The 13392-nt window shown below is 39.0% G+C and overlaps 1 protein-coding gene and 1 non-coding gene across 2 annotated transcripts; one reads left to right on the top strand and one right to left on the bottom strand.

The window, feature by feature from the left end:
• Positions 1 to 801: 801 nt before the first annotated feature.
• tm4sf21b (transmembrane 4 L six family member 21b) lies at positions 802 to 8422 on the top strand. Its single transcript, XM_049568915.1, has 5 exons — positions 802 to 1419; positions 3572 to 3637; positions 6197 to 6348; positions 6433 to 6619; positions 7533 to 8422. The coding sequence occupies exons 1-5, from the start codon at positions 1228 to 1230 to the stop codon at positions 7533 to 7535; spliced, it is 600 nt and encodes a 199-aa protein (XP_049424872.1). The 5' UTR covers positions 802 to 1227; the 3' UTR covers positions 7536 to 8422.
• A 2948-nt stretch (positions 8423 to 11370) lies between these two features.
• On the bottom strand, positions 11371 to 11442 carry trnaw-cca (transfer RNA tryptophan (anticodon CCA)). Its single transcript has one exon. It is a non-coding gene; the product is annotated as a tRNA-Trp (tRNA).
• Between the last annotated feature and the right edge of the window lie 1950 nt (positions 11443 to 13392).

Raw genomic sequence — 13392 nt, 5'->3', positions numbered from 1 at the left:
CACAAAGGAGCAGGGCTTAGCGAAAGGTCAATTTCTTCTATGGCTTTCCCCAAAGAGGCTTGTATAGCAGACAAAACTTTAGATGGGCGCTTCTCATTCCCCATCACCTGGGTGGCTGTGGGACCCATTTGCTTGGCATGCTGTGCCTCACTTGCCATGCTTGTGCAGTTCAGTGCTTGTCTTGCAGCTCTGGTCTTGGCGTTATTCACTGCCAACATTAAATATCACTGATGTTTAATCTGGATAAGTTCAACGTAATAAGAAACTTCAGTTGTAGTTTTAGCAGAATATTCCAGCTATCGAATTTTGAGGTTATCTGGTTATCACTCTGGGAGCTTTGGTTCAGGCAGCTATGTGCCTCAGCAATCCTATGTGACTCCTGTGACCCCATGTTGAAATCACAAAGCCATCTCCATCTTTGGAGCCATCTTTCACAGTTTACAGCTAAACAGTGCACTAATGTATGTTTCTGACAGCACTTGGGGATAAAAATAGGCAATGCAGTAACAGAATCTTGATAACTTATCAGCGCTGCCTAGTTTGACAGTTTGACCCCTGTTCCCGAGCAGTGATTGACATGATGGATGGCTGCATTGGAGACTCCTCGGCTCTGATTGCTTGTTTTCATGATTTTTGCAAAAGTAGGAGCTCTTTGAGGAGGCAGAGGAACATGATTTTTTTTACAGAGTATTTGCCTCATGTGCTATTGTCAGGGTATAAAGACAATTATAAAAATAAATAACTTTTTGTCATATTTGCTGAAAAAGTTTCCTATGGTAGCTCTAAGCTTAAACATTAGACAAAATGATTGTCATATAACCTCAGATTTTTATTTTCTATTCTGTGCTTTATAAGAAGGGGAAATTCTATTGTGTCACAAATGACTGGCTTTTATGACTTTAATGGAAACATGCACAAACACCCACACCCATGGCATAAAGTCTCAGTCATAAAGGGGGTAATAATCAGGCTTATCTCCTTTAGCTCCACCTTTATACCCTCCACCCACCAAACATATATTTAAACAGTTCTTACATTTACCTTTTTTGACATTTGATGCATCAAGCTGCACTTGACGCCTGTTAGCTAACAACCATCACAGCTTCCCAAGTGTCAGCAGAAAAGATCTGACTGACAGCATCTATAAGAAGAAAATATTTTGGTTGGAGTAGCAGTTGGGATTGTAGTTATTTTTACCTTTTTGAACAACCTCCATCTGCAGACATCATGTGCACCGGATCCTGTTCTAAATTCATTGCCATCCCACTCTACATCCTGGCTTTAGTGTCCATCATCTGCAACATCATGCTATTCTTCCCTGACTTTGAGACAAAGTATGCATCCGAAGACAGGAAAGGAGAGGACCGTATCACTGAGGAGGTTAAATACATGTCGGGCCTGATAGGAGGAGGAATCATGGTGAGTAGATTACATGTGGTGTGACTGATGTCAAAGCTTCCAAAAAGGTCCATGTCATATATGATTCAAATGAGTGGTTTCAGTGGTTAAAGTTTAAACAAGTTAAGGTAACTACTTGGTCAAGATTGAAAGAATGATCAAAGTCATAAAGAAAAAAGAAAGACAAGACGATAAGACGGTAAAAGACGATAAGTGACAAATGTATTTTTCTAAGCTCAATTCAATTAAAGTGACACTTACCTTCCTGAAAATTTTACGCTTTTCTTTGTTTAGGTTAAAATGCTATTAATAAGCTGATGGCACAGTAAAATGTAAGTGAATTCCAACAGGGATACAAGCTCATAATTAAACCATTCTCATATGGTTCTTCCCCTCCTGGAGGCCTCCGACTGACATAACCGCTCATGTAACATCTCCCCCCGACCAGGTAGAATGAGTCTGAGAGACAACAAATAGGCTGGTAACAGGGACGCTTGTGGATATAAACTTTTTTCTGTAACAATGGCAGACAAATGCGGACCACCGCTTCCAACTCCAGCCACTCCAACAGGGAAATCAGTTGGCAAAGGAAAGAATATAGCAGAAAAAGCTAACACTAAGAGAGAACTCAATGCTGTAAGAGCCAAAACTCAGGGCAACATCGGTTTTGCTTTCGAGCTATGGCGAAGACTGATGCAGCTTCATCCTGAGCTAAAAAGGGACAAGATGGTTGCAGACTTTCTGCTGGACAGGTAGTTTTAGTTTGCTTCTAATGTAACATAGGCTATAACGTTATATATGACAATACAGCATCCAGTTACTAACGGTTAGCCTACTGCAGCCTAACGTAGCCTGAGCCCCTGTATTATCTTTCTTGTTTGTTGCCAATCACCGGTACTATCTAATGTTAGCATTTATGTTATATTATAAAACTCATCAGTCATCATTGACCCCGGATAAGTTTCAAAACTCCGGGGTTGCATTTGATTGTGCAGGACAGGTAACGTTATGTTTAGTTTGCTTCTAATATAACATATGATGTTATATGGCAATGCCAGAAAGGTAAGAGTTGCTTTAAAGGGACACTTTACTTATCATGGCGGATATGAGTCAGCCTGTTGATTCATGTCAGGGCTGAGAAAATAACCCTGAGGATATCTTAGTGACATCATCAAGGCTATCTCAGCTTGGACATGGATGATTTATAACAGAAAATATGTGACACGAACCAACAAGTGGATTTTGACAGACATGTTGCCAGGATAACCCATAACCCCACTTCAGTCAGGAGAGACTTGTTTTTAGTTTTGGAAAAGAACATTTTTAATGAAAATGTGAAAAGTCTTTGCGATTAGACCCCTTTGAGATGGTGAGCTATAAGGAGAGTGATGGATCCGTAACCAATTAGGGACATCCCCCCAGGGGTCTGGAGGCTGGTGGTGGTAGAGGAAGTGAAGAAGAAATGAGGATTAGATGGATGGGTGCTGATGATCCGGATGAGTAGAGGTATGAGTCTTCAGGCTTGTCTTTGACCTTGGATACAATGGCTGGAGGTGAACGGGGTGGAGGAGGGGCAGCGATTCTGCCTAGAATGACAGCTGAAAGCGGCAGAGGAGAGAACAGATTTAAAATCTTGTAGTGACAACCTGATTGGCTGATAGAGGTTGTGGCTAATTACAATAGGACAGCTAGAAGAGTGAATGCCCAGAGGCAGCTGATTGGAGGAAGCAGTGGGAGAGGGAGAATTGTGAATGAATGAGCACAGGATGGTCTTCCGGATTGAACTTACGCTGAGCTTCATGACAACCCATTCTTGGACTAAACGTCATATCTTGGCCTCTTCAGCCCAATTTTGCCAATTCTTTTCAAATCCATCTATGAGTGGTGCCCCAACATTAGGGAAATGGCATACTAAACTGCTAGAGTACCTCTTAAAGTTTCTGTTGTCTTCTACATTAAATATATCATCTCTCTGTTGTCTCCTACAATAAATATTTCATCTTTCTGTTGTCTCCTACAATAAATATGTCATCTTTCTGTTGTCTCCTATATAAAATATGTCATCTTTCTGTTGTCTCTTACATTAAATGTGTAATATTATTATATGTCATCTTGATATCTCTCTCTCTTTTTTCTTTGCCGCCTCTTCTTTATTTCCTTCCTCTGCTGTCAGGTCCTCATTCCTGCCATTCATATTCATCTGACCAGTGCTAAGAACTGCTGTGCCAACCGCTGTGGGGTAAGTATGTACAGTATGTAGCTGAAATAGCCTACTGTTTTCAATCAAGCAAACTTTTCTTTGTGAAGTGTTATATTCTTTTTCTTCACATTTACATCATAGTAAAGACACATCAGACACAAAGTTGCTTATAGGTTTTAATCAAGTCAGTACTAGAATGAGTTTGATTCGGAGGACCCCTAGTCTTTGCATCAGAAAAGGTGCTGTGGTGGGCCGTTATGCATACTGCCTCTTCCCTTTGCCCCTCACACATATCATATCATATCTGGACAGCTTTTGCCTTTTCATTTTCTGTTACTCTAATTCTTTCTAATGCTCAAGCATGTTCTGACTGTGATGATCACTCATCTATGTACACATTAGCCCCTTTTCCACCAACATTTCCAGGAACTTTTATTACCAGGAATTTATTTACCTGGGTAAAAGAATTCCTGGTAATCTGTGTGGTTCGCATTTCCACTGCAACTCAAAGTTCCGGAAAATTTATTCAAATTAGCGTAATGATGTAGATGATTAGGCGTGTGTCCTTTATTTAGCTCCGCCAGCTTGTTTACTGGTAACATTAGTGCTGGGGTAGAGAGGAGGGGCCGTTTGTCTCAGCCAGCTGCTCAGTTTAAAAGTATTTTAAGATAAGTGACAAACTAAGTTGGTCTACATACAGACAGCTGTCATTTGAGCTTATTAGTAACAATTTGCTATCAGCTGAACTAGTGTGTGTAAGACGTAACATTAGTGGTGGTGGATGAGAGACTGTGGACGGAGCATATTGAATATCTCTGTCTCCATGTTTACATGTTCATGCTTTCTGAACACATGTACTGATTAAGTATTGGCTTCTTACTCGCTAAGGTTTAATGTCACTTACAGTAATGAGTGTAGCTGCCAAGTTCAGCTCGAGTCTTTTTAGAGTTATTGTTTCCACCTGGGCCGCTCAGCTGTTCACTGGTTACCGTGTCGCATCGGTGTTATGTGTGTGTGTGGAGGAGTTCAGCGCGAGGAGAACTGATACCGCTTATCAGTGCTATGGTCATTGATAATTTAGTCCCGGGGCTAATTTAGTACCGGGTGTCGTTACCCATCCTTATTCAAAACACAAACGAAGTGAAGCTTGTAGAAATGAAATAAAGTTTGCAGCGGCTGCCCGTGCCAGGAAGTACATAACGCTGCAAGTGTGTGTTCCACCAATCAGTGTTCTTCGGCACACAGCCCCGCCCCTCAAGGATTCCGGGTAATCTGAAAAGTCCCACCCCCCTACTAGACACTTTTTTCAGGGAAAGTTTGAAGTTGAGGGAAAGTTTTTTACCCAGGTAATTTCGGTGGAAACACCTGGAGGTTTTTCAAAATCCTGGGTAATTGATAAAAGTTCCTGTGGTGGAAAAGGGGCTATTGTGGTTAACTGCATTGCCAGGACTTCAAATGCTTGGCACCCCCTCTCTGGTGCCCCTTTTCCACCAAATAAGCTGTTGTTCCTGAACTGCTTCTACTCAAGATTCTTGGAACCTTGGTGCTATCCAGTGAACCAGCCTGTGTTACTGTCAGTTTTTAGCAGTACCACTGTAATCAAGGATACATCATCAACAAAAGGCACTACACAATGCACAATGGAAGTAAACAGTAGTAGCAAGATGGAAGATCGCATTGATAACCTGCAAACTTTTGTTGTGTTAATACAGATGTTTTGTTCTATCCATTGTTATCCGCTTATTCAGGGCTGGGTTGTGGATACAGATATTTGTTTTTATCCAAAAACAAACAAACCAACTATCAATGAGAGCACTGCATGTTTGTTTTTTGTTTTTTTTTAACCAATGATTTCTTTACATCTGTGTTGTTGCCTTCTCTATCCTCTCTTTCCAAACTGTAGAATATGACACGCCCTCTGTTCTCAGTTCACACTTTCCATGTCAGTGGCACCTATTGATGCTGCCTATGTCACCTATAGGAAGCCCCTGCTCAAGTTTCTACAATTACATTGTCACATTCGTACGATTACATGCTCAGCTGAGCTACAATTATAGCTCGACTAGGCCATTTAATTGGGGGGGTTGGAGCCTCTCCCAGCAGACATTGGGCATTCGATGGCGTATACCCTGGACAGGCCAGACTATCACAGGGCTGACACACGGAGACAGAGACCTGTTGCGCTATGCTTAGTATTGTGATAAAATATATTGCAATACATTGCAATATATAACCTTTTTTTAGCAGCAAACTATGTCTCTAAAAGGAAAATTTTGTCAACATCAATATTTTCTAATAAGATAAAGTTTAAAGTCTTCGTTTGTCTCACCTCAGCCACTTTAATTGCAGCAAAATGTATCTTGTGAAATGAAAAACAATTGATTATATTATTCTAGTAGGCTACCATAAGTTTATTCATATTTATAATATTTTTATTTCATAAAATAAAAACATCGATACTTTGCTGCTGTATTGTTTTTGCCCCCCCTTAACCATACCTGCATGTCTTTGGACTGGCTCAGGAAGAAAAAGGAAAAACATACGGGACAAAGAATGTGTTTCTTGTGGTGCTGACTCCACTGTCTGTGCTCCATGCAGATGTTCCTGTCCATTGGTTTTGCAGCAGCTGGTGTGGCTGGGGCCATCTACAGTCTGAGTGTTGCTGCCCTGGGTCTTGCTAATGGGCCTACATGCTACTGGCAAAATAATGTCAACCCCATTCCTACTTGGGGGACACCCTTTGCTAACAGGTACGGGCAGTCTTTATGGACAGACACCACTGCAATACTTTTCTATTTATGTTTGACAGCATCACTAATTTTCTTGCTTTCCAGTAACGGGAGCTACCTGAGTGACAAGGAGATGTGGGATTGGTGTATACTTCCAAAGAATGTGGTGCAATTCAACGTGGGACTGTTCTCCACTCTGCTAGTGGCAGCATGCCTGGAGCTCGCATTGTGTCTCATCCAAATGGTCAACGGACTTTTTGGATGTATCTGTGGCACCTGCAGTGGCAAGGAGGTGAGACCACAGCAGATCAAGGGGTTCATCACACCATAAACAAACTGTGTGAACTAAAGCAAAAATGTTTCTACCTACAACCTTTGTAATGGCCAGCAAGGGCCAACTGTACAAACAGTTTCTATGACTTAGCAACTAACCGCAGAGTAGACAATCTGCTTTGTGCACATATGGTCATGTGATATGTGTTTTCAGGCATGTTAGTATGGACAGAGGATTCTGTGCTAAAACGCTGGTGTGTACGGAGATCAATTTTGTTTCAAAATGAAAATGTATTACCGTGTGTATGGCCTCAGGGTCAATAGGCTTTCAGTCAGATCCACCCCTCGCTCCTCCCCAGTTCCACCCCCTCATTTAAATATGGTCACTTCTGGGCCAAAAACACAAGATGACGACAGCCAGAGTGCCAAACTCAAGGCTTTGCAACAGTTGTCCACAAACTAGTGGTCAATCACTGTGGCTACATCCACTTCTTTTATACAGTCTATGGGACTGACAGGAAGTTGGATCAACCAGTCAGCTTTGATTAGATAAAAAAAATATGTAGAATTTAAAGATCTATGCTGGTAAAATGGGGTCTCAAATTCCCATCTCTGGGAATGCCAGGCAGGATATGTAGGCTACATAAAAGATGCAAACAAATAAGGACATTTTAGTGATATGATTAGTACTGTTCAAAGGAATCCCCCACTTTGGTAGCATCAACCATTTCTGGTGGCTTCCTTGATTTGTCTACAGCACAAACTACAGCCTCAGAGTCAAATGGTAGCATTTCCTGCTTCTACAACCTTCACATTAAAAGCTTTCCACCAGGGAAGCAGTTATAAGAAACGCAATGTGTTTGTCATCCATTCATGTGAGGACATTTTCTTTAGTGTGTAAACCAACCTGTCTCTCTGTCGTCTCTCAATAGTAAGCTGAACCACAACTCACCATGACTTCTTGAAGAGCAAATGACATGGATCATCATTATCAACTCTGTCATCATCATCACCATCACATTCTTCATCATCGATATTATCATAATCTGCCGCACCAAGGGTTATGAGATGGGGGTTGAGTGTTAATTCTTCAAGAGGAATGACTGGGATTATCTACTATGTGTCTATGTCATGTTCTCAGATTATACTGATTATAGACTGTAGATGGAAAGAACTGAGGTATGCTGTGTTTGTATCTGTAAATTTGTATGTTTAAAATATTTTGTAACAAAGCCCTGAACATAAGCTAACAGAGGAGATAGTTTTCAGAAGAAACTAATTGACAAGTTGTTTTCTTGATGTCCAGAAACACCTTTAATCACCAATTTAGGCAGAAATACACTCACAACAAATGACTGTCAAAAATGGCAAGTTGTCATCTAAATGCTATTGTTGACGATTCATATTTACAATACATTCATAAACAGTAGGTCAAACAAATACATTTATTCAAGTACAGTAGTTTGCAGATTTTTTGTAGTAAAAAAACATATAACATTACATGTAATGCAATGCAGTTGAACTAGCCAACAGCAAAGCCTCTGTCTCCACCTGCTACAACATAAAAATAATAAAACAAACCTGTAATATAACACACATGATTTGATTTGACTCAGTCATTGTGTCATCAAGCAAATATACACAAAACTGGGGGAAAAAAAGACAACCAAAAGCAAATATTTACTACAGAGTGGGACACTGTGGACATATGCAGACAACAAATAGATAAAATCATGTGGTAATGTTAATAATCAAAATTAAATAAAACATGGTCACATTAAAGGTTATTGTAAGTCCTCTTTCTCACATCTATACTTTCCATTTCCCCCCCAAAAATGTTTTTACTACTTTTCTACTTTTGCATAACTGAAACTTTGAATTTTGGATGTGTAGACCTATTTTTAGTGTAATTTACATCTATTTTTTCTTACTATTTGAGTCAGGCCCACCGTTAGGGGGGTCGGTGGGTACACATGGTCTATGGTTGACCTTAAAATTGGATCAAGCACAGCAATTTACTCACTGATTTAAATCACTGACATTACAAGTTATATGTATTTACATATCAGGCAGAGCTGTTGTTGAGGAGTTAGGCAGATCAATGTTAGAAAATACAAACCTGCTGTATCGGGCTCAGTTTCAAAGCTACAGTGAAGACATGGGTAGAGGACCTAAGGCATCCATTGGTACCAACCATGTTATGCTATCTTGTTGGAAAGGGGGCCACATAACTTACACTAAATTTTGGCAAGGGAAAAAATAATCTAATGATTTTTCTGCATACTGGAGCCCATGAACAGTTGTTACATTGCATACATTGGGTATGATTGGAAAACTGAGAATTGAGAAACATATACTCTTTACACTATTTCCATTTCGCACACAATTTGACCAATATTTAACTAAAGTAGCCTCAAGACTGATTGAATACACAAAGAAAAAAATATTTCACCCCTGATTTTATCTTGGCCGCGTTTCCACATCGCTCTTAGCCTAAGAAGATCTTTCATTAAGAAGGAGCTGTAAGATCGAGCTGACCCACTCTTAAGACTCTTCTTAGTGACCAGACGCTCACAGATCTAGCCGTGGCAGGCACATTAATATTACACTAAGCAAGGAGATATTAAAACAATGCGCACTGTATTTATTTTTGATCTGTTTTATACTTCAGATTTATATTGTTTAGCATTAGGCTTATTGGTGACAGAAATGAATGATTTTCATTCTGCAGGGAAACGTGTGTCCTTACTGTGCATATTGAATCTTGAATCTATATGTTTTATGAAGATGTTTTGTGTGCGCTCAGAGCTGTGGCACAAGTTATGCACTGAAATCTGGCGGAAGAAAAATAATAATAATAAAAATAAGTATGAGGAATAACAAGTGTGTTCCTGTAGACTTTATACAGAGTAGCAGGTGGAGCATCCCTTGATGAGGTTCCACCTGAGCTCAAGTACACCCGTCAGCTGCCTGATATCTGTGACGCATTTTTTGGGTGCGGTAACCATCTCATATGTGCATGCAGATGTGGGATATGCGGGACAAATTATGATAAATGATAGTCATGATAGTCATTGTTATTCCTCATACTTAGATTTTGGTGCATAACTTGTACCACAGCTTTGAGTGCACACAAAACATCTTCATAAAATATATAGATTCAAGATTCAAAGTGTTTATTGTCATATGCACAGTAAGGACATGCATTTCCCTGCAGAATGAAATTCGTTCTTTTCTGTCACCAATTAATGCTAAACAATATCGATCTTAAGTATAAAATGGATCAAAATATATACGGTGCGCAGTGCGCACTCTTTCAACATCTCCTTGCTTAGTGTAATATTAATTTGCCTGACGCGACTGGATCTGTGAGCGTTTGGTTGCTAAGAAGACTGTTAACCCTTAGATGCATAAGTGGGTCAAATATGACCCGGTGAGGTTGTTTTCTTGTGATATCTTCGTAATGAAAAGTTGTTATCATTTCATATTCCAGCTATTCCTCAAAAAACATGTTATTGATATCATGCCATTGAAATTTTTAACTTACCTTTTATACATTTTACAAAATTCTAGTTTTTGTATTACCACCCCAAGCTTCCATAAGTGGGTCAAAAATGACCCGCGTTTATTTCCTATGGAATTTCATGGGAACCTTTGAATCTTATCATCTGTGACTGTCTGGAATAATATTTTGTGGACCACACAGACTAGCCTATATCTTAAGTGTCACCCCTCAAGAAAATTATTTTACACAGCAAGATCTGATACATGTAAGTATTAGGCCTATCTTCATTTTTTACCTCAGAAATATGTATGCGTGTCATTTATGACTACTGTGTGAAAGAGTATGTCTTATTACCATGTGTCAGCAAATTAACAATAGATAACTAAGCTAGCTAACATTACTTGTATGTATGTACTGTGTGTGTGTGTGTGTGTGTGTGTGTGTGTGTGTGTGTGTGTGTGTGTGTGTGCGTGCGTGTGTGTGTGTGTGTCTGTACATTTATTTATATATAGATCAGTAGGTTTGCTTGTCATTCAAAACATTCTCTTCTTTTTAGCCTATGTTTCCTCATCCAAAGTGTTGTGAAGTATATGGTTCTAAGGATGCTGGATGAAGAGGCAGTTATGGGATTGGACTCAGAATCTGAAATATCATGAGGACCCAGACTATTGTCCAGGTGGAGGTATCGGTCGTTCACCTGGAAATCCAACTGAACAGGATCATACAGTTACACACACACACGCATATACTCTCTCTCTCTCTCACATACACACACACACACACACACACATGCATTATAGGTCTACTCTCTCTCTCACACACACACACACACACACACACCACACGCACAAAATGGATGTTGACATTGTTCTATTGCTGTTGTGTAATTTTCGTTTCCAATTTTCAAAATGTTTTAAAAATGTTAAAAAAAAAACAAAACTGAAAAATAAAAATATTTCAACCATGAAATCATTCTTGTGTGGACCAAAATATAATACAAAACATAATACAAGTGATTTTTCTTTACCAAAATGACAAAAGTGACATAAAAACACACAAATTCTAACACGGGTCATTTTTGACCCACTTATAGTAGAGTGAGGTCCTGTCACTCGTGCATCTAGGTTCAGAGTGGGTCAGCTCGATCTTACAGCTCCCTCTTAGTGAAAGATGTTCTAGCGCTAAGAGCGATGTGGGAAACGCAGCCAATATCATGTGTGGTTGCTGACCCAGCGATAACAAACTGTGGACCAGCAAAAAGAAATTGACCCCGACGTGATTTGAACACGCAACCTTCTGATCTGGAGTCAGACGCGCTACCGTTGCGCCACGAGGTCTGGTGTTAAAATTCTCAAAAATTTACATAAAGAACAATATTATCAGTTATATGTGTTAACAATTGACGATTTGCTTTTGTCTTAATAATGTACATAAACTGTCGATCTGTGGTGCTGCATTACACTAACATTTACAGTCATTACGGTGGATATTGCTGTTAATGTCTAAGCCACCAGAGGGCTCTCTCCAACAAGATATTATTTCAATATCAACTCAGGCAGCTTTTTTTTTTATGCCACGGCCTCTGTGGTCACGGCTGACAGAAAGCAGCCCGGGGATTTCCCATCTGTTTCAGGCAATGCAGTGTATTCATCCGATTAGAACCGTAGTGTTTCTAAACTGAATCAAATTAGGCTGAACACTGTAGTTTTTTAATGAGCTCATAATAAACCAGTAGTCCATCTTCTGTTGACAGTGACCGCCCTCTATCACCATGGGTCATTGAATCACAGCTGTCTTAGTTTGGGGCACTGTACGATTTAGACTCAAATTTTCCCTAATAATCAGTAAAATACACTGTAAAGCCTCAAGTTAATGGTAATGTGACCAGGTGATTCTCAATACAGGCAACACAGCTCAGAATGAAGTTGAGACAGGGTCTGCTATAGCCTACCATGTAAATAGATGGAGTAAAGGATAAAGGAATAGTTTAACAATGTGGGATTAGAATGCACTATCACGACAGGTAGTTGAGTAAAACAAGAAGAAATGGTCACAAAATATGTAGGCAAATTATGATTTTACCAACACTACATGTGAACAAAATCAAAATGGCTCTGCAACAGTCAGCATTCTGAATTGCACACTATTTCTTTTTACTTTCAGTACTGCAGCTGTTGTAGCTACATACTGTTGCATACAGTACACTGCAAAAATAAATCAGGTGTTTAAGTTAAATATTTAAGTTTAATTTCTGCCTTAACTATTTAAGTCAAATCAGCTTGCATTTATTTGTATTGATCTTTGTTGAATTTAGTTTAGCTTTGGATTGATAGCAGTAGGTTGACTTGTTTACATTTCTTGTTGTTTCAACTTAATGCAAGTTCAAAACATGGAAAACGTATTAACATACATTCTGTTCACTTCCCCCAAATAAGTGATGTCAGCTTAATTTCATTAGTGTAATAAAGTCTTGACTATACTTTTTGAGTCAATATAAATAAATACTATATACAAAATAATATAAAGTCAATATGTGTGTATGACTTATTACTTTCTCATAACATTATGCCCTAAACTTCAGCCCTCTTGCTTTTATATTTGTTACCTTGATAAAAACAAACCCCATTCACTGAGTTCTCCAGAGATGGAGATCAACCTGGAGAGCTCTTTTGTTACTTTGCAATGTATGTAATTATAACGGCACAGACTGTAGATTCTAACATATTATATTTATGCCAGTGAAATTACATCTGAAGTTCTTTGTCACTTATTTTCATAGTTTGTAATATTTATGATAATTTTGTTCACTTAAACAATCAGTATTCCTATTATTACTATTCCACTGATCATCAGTTACTTGAGTGCTCTGTAATCCATCACTGCAACTTCTGTCAATCAGCTACCAAGCTGTCTTCTGTATATTTACCTGCACAAATTTCACAATAAAATTCAGAATTTGGTTAAGTATAATAGTAAAAGACTGTATGGTGATAATAATGTAATTTATTGTGAAATATTACAGTTACACATTGTAACTTACAGTGTGGGCATACCCTGTTTTTTGGCTGATGTGCCTTAACAATCACTCCAAGGGTCAGTCCCTTTCCAAACATGCAGAATCTTCCAAACACATTTTTAACTATTATTTGATTTATCTGTAATATTATTAGCTAAAAGAATATTTCATTGTTCTACAGTTTTTCTCTTAAAACAACGCTTTTAAACACATTTTAAAAAGGGAGTCTACCAAATCAAATATGAAACAAAGGCTGGCCTCAGCTGCTGCT

Source organism: Epinephelus fuscoguttatus, linkage group LG23 (genome assembly GCF_011397635.1).
Source record: "Epinephelus fuscoguttatus linkage group LG23, E.fuscoguttatus.final_Chr_v1".
In the NCBI taxonomy this organism is placed as follows: Eukaryota; Metazoa; Chordata; class Actinopteri; order Perciformes; family Serranidae; genus Epinephelus; species Epinephelus fuscoguttatus.
This window is presented reverse-complemented; position numbering and strand designations above follow the sequence as displayed.

What these genes read in the sequence shown, in the direction of transcription:
- tm4sf21b (XM_049568915.1), top strand. Translation starts at nt 1,228, where the DNA reads ATGTGCACCGGATCCTGTTCTAAATTCATTGCCATCCCACTCTACATC. An exon ending in GCTGTGCCAACCGCTGTGGG is followed by an intron (nt 3,638 to 6,196) that starts GTAAGTATGTAC and finishes TGCTCCATGCAG; the next exon opens with ATGTTCCTGTCCATTGGTTT. An exon ending in GGGACACCCTTTGCTAACAG is followed by an intron (nt 6,349 to 6,432) that starts GTACGGGCAGTC and finishes CTTGCTTTCCAG; the next exon opens with TAACGGGAGCTACCTGAGTG.